Source organism: Aegilops tauschii, chromosome 1 (genome assembly GCF_002575655.3).
Source record: "Aegilops tauschii subsp. strangulata cultivar AL8/78 chromosome 1, Aet v6.0, whole genome shotgun sequence".
In the NCBI taxonomy this organism is placed as follows: Eukaryota; Viridiplantae; Streptophyta; class Magnoliopsida; order Poales; family Poaceae; genus Aegilops; species Aegilops tauschii.
The window spans coordinates 11,557,764-11,560,187 of NC_053035.3; the positions used below are offsets into that span (position 1 = coordinate 11,557,764).

The 2,424-nt window shown below is 46.9% G+C and overlaps 1 protein-coding gene across 1 annotated transcript; it reads left to right on the top strand.

Annotated features, from left to right (window-relative positions):
• Nucleotides 1-594: 594 nt before the first annotated feature.
• On the top strand, nucleotides 595-1,982 carry LOC109769047 (large ribosomal subunit protein eL33w-like). The gene is made up of 2 exons (XM_020327787.4): nucleotides 595-888; nucleotides 984-1,982. The coding sequence occupies exons 1-2, from the start codon at nucleotides 610-612 to the stop codon at nucleotides 1,023-1,025; spliced, it is 321 nt and encodes a 106-aa protein (XP_020183376.2). The 5' UTR covers nucleotides 595-609; the 3' UTR covers nucleotides 1,026-1,982.
• Nucleotides 1,983-2,424: the final 442 nt, after the last annotated feature.

Genomic DNA, 2,424 nt, shown 5'->3' on the forward strand with positions numbered 1-2,424 from the left:
AAAAATGAAATGAAAAATTTGTATGTAATCAATCATGACCAATTTATATAGTCAAAAAATCTACAAATTGTTTAGTGCGCTCTGATTGGTCCATAGGCATATCACGCGGATCCTGCATCAACCACCGTTGGATGCTTCTGGATCCAACGGCAGCCCCCACCCCTCACCCTCTCACCCAAACCCTAACTTTGCCGATCCACTCCTCTCCCCCGATCCACTCTCCCCCTCTCGTCCCACAGCCGCCACCCTCTCAATCCTCCTCCGTCTCAATCTCTCGATCCCCAACCACCCAGCCGCCGCCGCCGCCGTCCTTCGTCCTCTCGCCCAACCTCGGTCGCCGACAACCCCTCCCCTCCCCTTCTCTCCCACGGCCGCGGTCGGATCCGCGCTCGTCCCTTCCAAATCGCAGCCGCCACCTCCTCCCTTCCAGATCGCGGCCGCACCAATCCTCGTCGCCCTTTCCCCAAACCCTAGCGCCGTCTCCCAACCCCTCTCCAGATCCAGATCCGCCACCCACCTCCCTCTCCCCTCGCCGCCTCGCCTCCCCTCGCCGCTGCAGCGCCCATCGCCTCCCGCGCCCCCCGACCTTCTCCCCCCTCATCTTCCCTCATGGTGAGATTGAGCGGCGCGCTGACGGCGAAGTGGGGGTTGATCTGCAGGTCGAAGTCGAACCAGTACAAGAGCACATCGCTGGTGCAGGTCGAGGGGGTGAACACCAAGGAGGACGTGGCGTGGTACGCCGGGAAGCGCCTGGCGTACGTGTACAAGGCCAAGACCAAGAGCAACGACACCCACTACCGCTACCTCTGGGGCAAGATCACCCGCCCACACGGCAAGTCCGGCGTCGTCCGCGCCCAGTTCAAGTCCAACCTCCCCGCCGAGTCCATGGTTAGTGCCCGCCCGCCCTAAGTTTTTGATCCGCTGCTTGCTTTCTTGATGGTGCTTTTTTGCTGAGGCTGTTTGTTGCTTTGCGTTGTGTGCAGGGGCGCAAGGTCAGAGTGTTCATGTACCCGAGCAGCATCTAAAGTTAGCATCTGCTGCACTATCGCTGATGATGTTTGTTTAAGGTTGTTGGTTTGCTTTGTGTGATTTTACTCTAGCATGTGTGTTGCATTTTGTCCTGCGCCTTCTGCAGTGTGTCCATCGAGAGATTGATGATGGTTTAGTTTGGGTCATTCAATCTGGTTGATGTAGGATTCTGTGATCTTGCCATTTTAATCCCTGAAAGATGCATGCTAGGCAATATTGTCATTATGAGTTATCAATCTGTACTTGATCTGTTTACATTGTATTAACTTTGTTGCTATTTAGCGTTGTGCCTATGGATGGTTGACATGATTGGTGATGCCGTATTATTGTGTCTGTTTGACTTGAGTTGTTGTACAGTTAGGGTCGCTTTCCTGTCAGGGTGTCTGACTGCAACCGTTGGCTTGCCTGATGCTAAATTCTAGATACTGTCAATAGCTTGGTTCCTAAGTTCTAGACAAGTAAAAGGGATACACCTTCAGTTAATAAACGACGAATAGTATGTTCTAGTGTTGCATCAGCAAGTGAAAGCAGTTCCTTGCTTTGTCCAATGGAAACAATCACCGGAAGGGATATGTTGGTCTTGCAAGAGGCAAACACACTTGGAATGTGCAGGAAATGTTGCATTATCTCATTTAGACATGCATATCATCATACTGGATTGCTTGGCCTTTACTCTAGCATGTGCTAGGATATACAAGACTTGGAAATAAAAAATTAAATTGATAGCAAAGTTATTAAACTCTGATGGTTAGTGTGTATTATTAAGTGCAGTTGTGTTGCTTCTGTTTATCTCGCCTTGTAGCAAAGGTTGATAAGGGCTTAAATAAGTATTGTAGTTGCACTCAGGCATAGGTTGATAGTAAAGTTATTAATCTCGGATGGTTAGCGTGTATTATTAAGTTTATTATTACTCAAGCACTTGCACTATCACTAGATTCCTTGTTAAGTTACTCGGGTTGGTTAAGTTTATCAACCTGATAGGTACAAATAATATAGAAACTTCACTAGATTTCTTTTCATCCTCACATGATACCTCCTGTATAATTTATTCGCCATCCACTTTTAAGAAAAAGAACATCAAGTGAAGCATTGGGATATGTTTCTTGCATATACTTGTGAAGCCCAGTGGCTATCATAAAAAATTCTGGTAACAGGAGCACTTTGATTTGTAGCTGCTATTGTCATATCTACTACTTGTCGTTCCCTCAAATTATCTGTATCTGCTATTGTCATATCTCTATTCACATGTAACGCTGAGATATAACGCTGTCAATTGGGAAAAATAGCACAGTCTTAAGAAGCATGCTCTCTTAATTAGAATTGTTTTTACTAGAAAACAACTGATCCTAGGATGTTAAAGACTTTTGTTATATCATTCTTCTTGAATCATGTGTT

Coding starts and splice junctions, on each gene's coding strand:
- LOC109769047 (XM_020327787.4), top strand. CDS start 610: ATGGTGAGATTGAGCGGCGCGCTGACGGCGAAGTGGGGGTTGATCTGC. Junction 889..983: donor ACCTCCCCGCCGAGTCCATG/GTTAGTGCCCGC, acceptor CGTTGTGTGCAG/GGGCGCAAGGTCAGAGTGTT.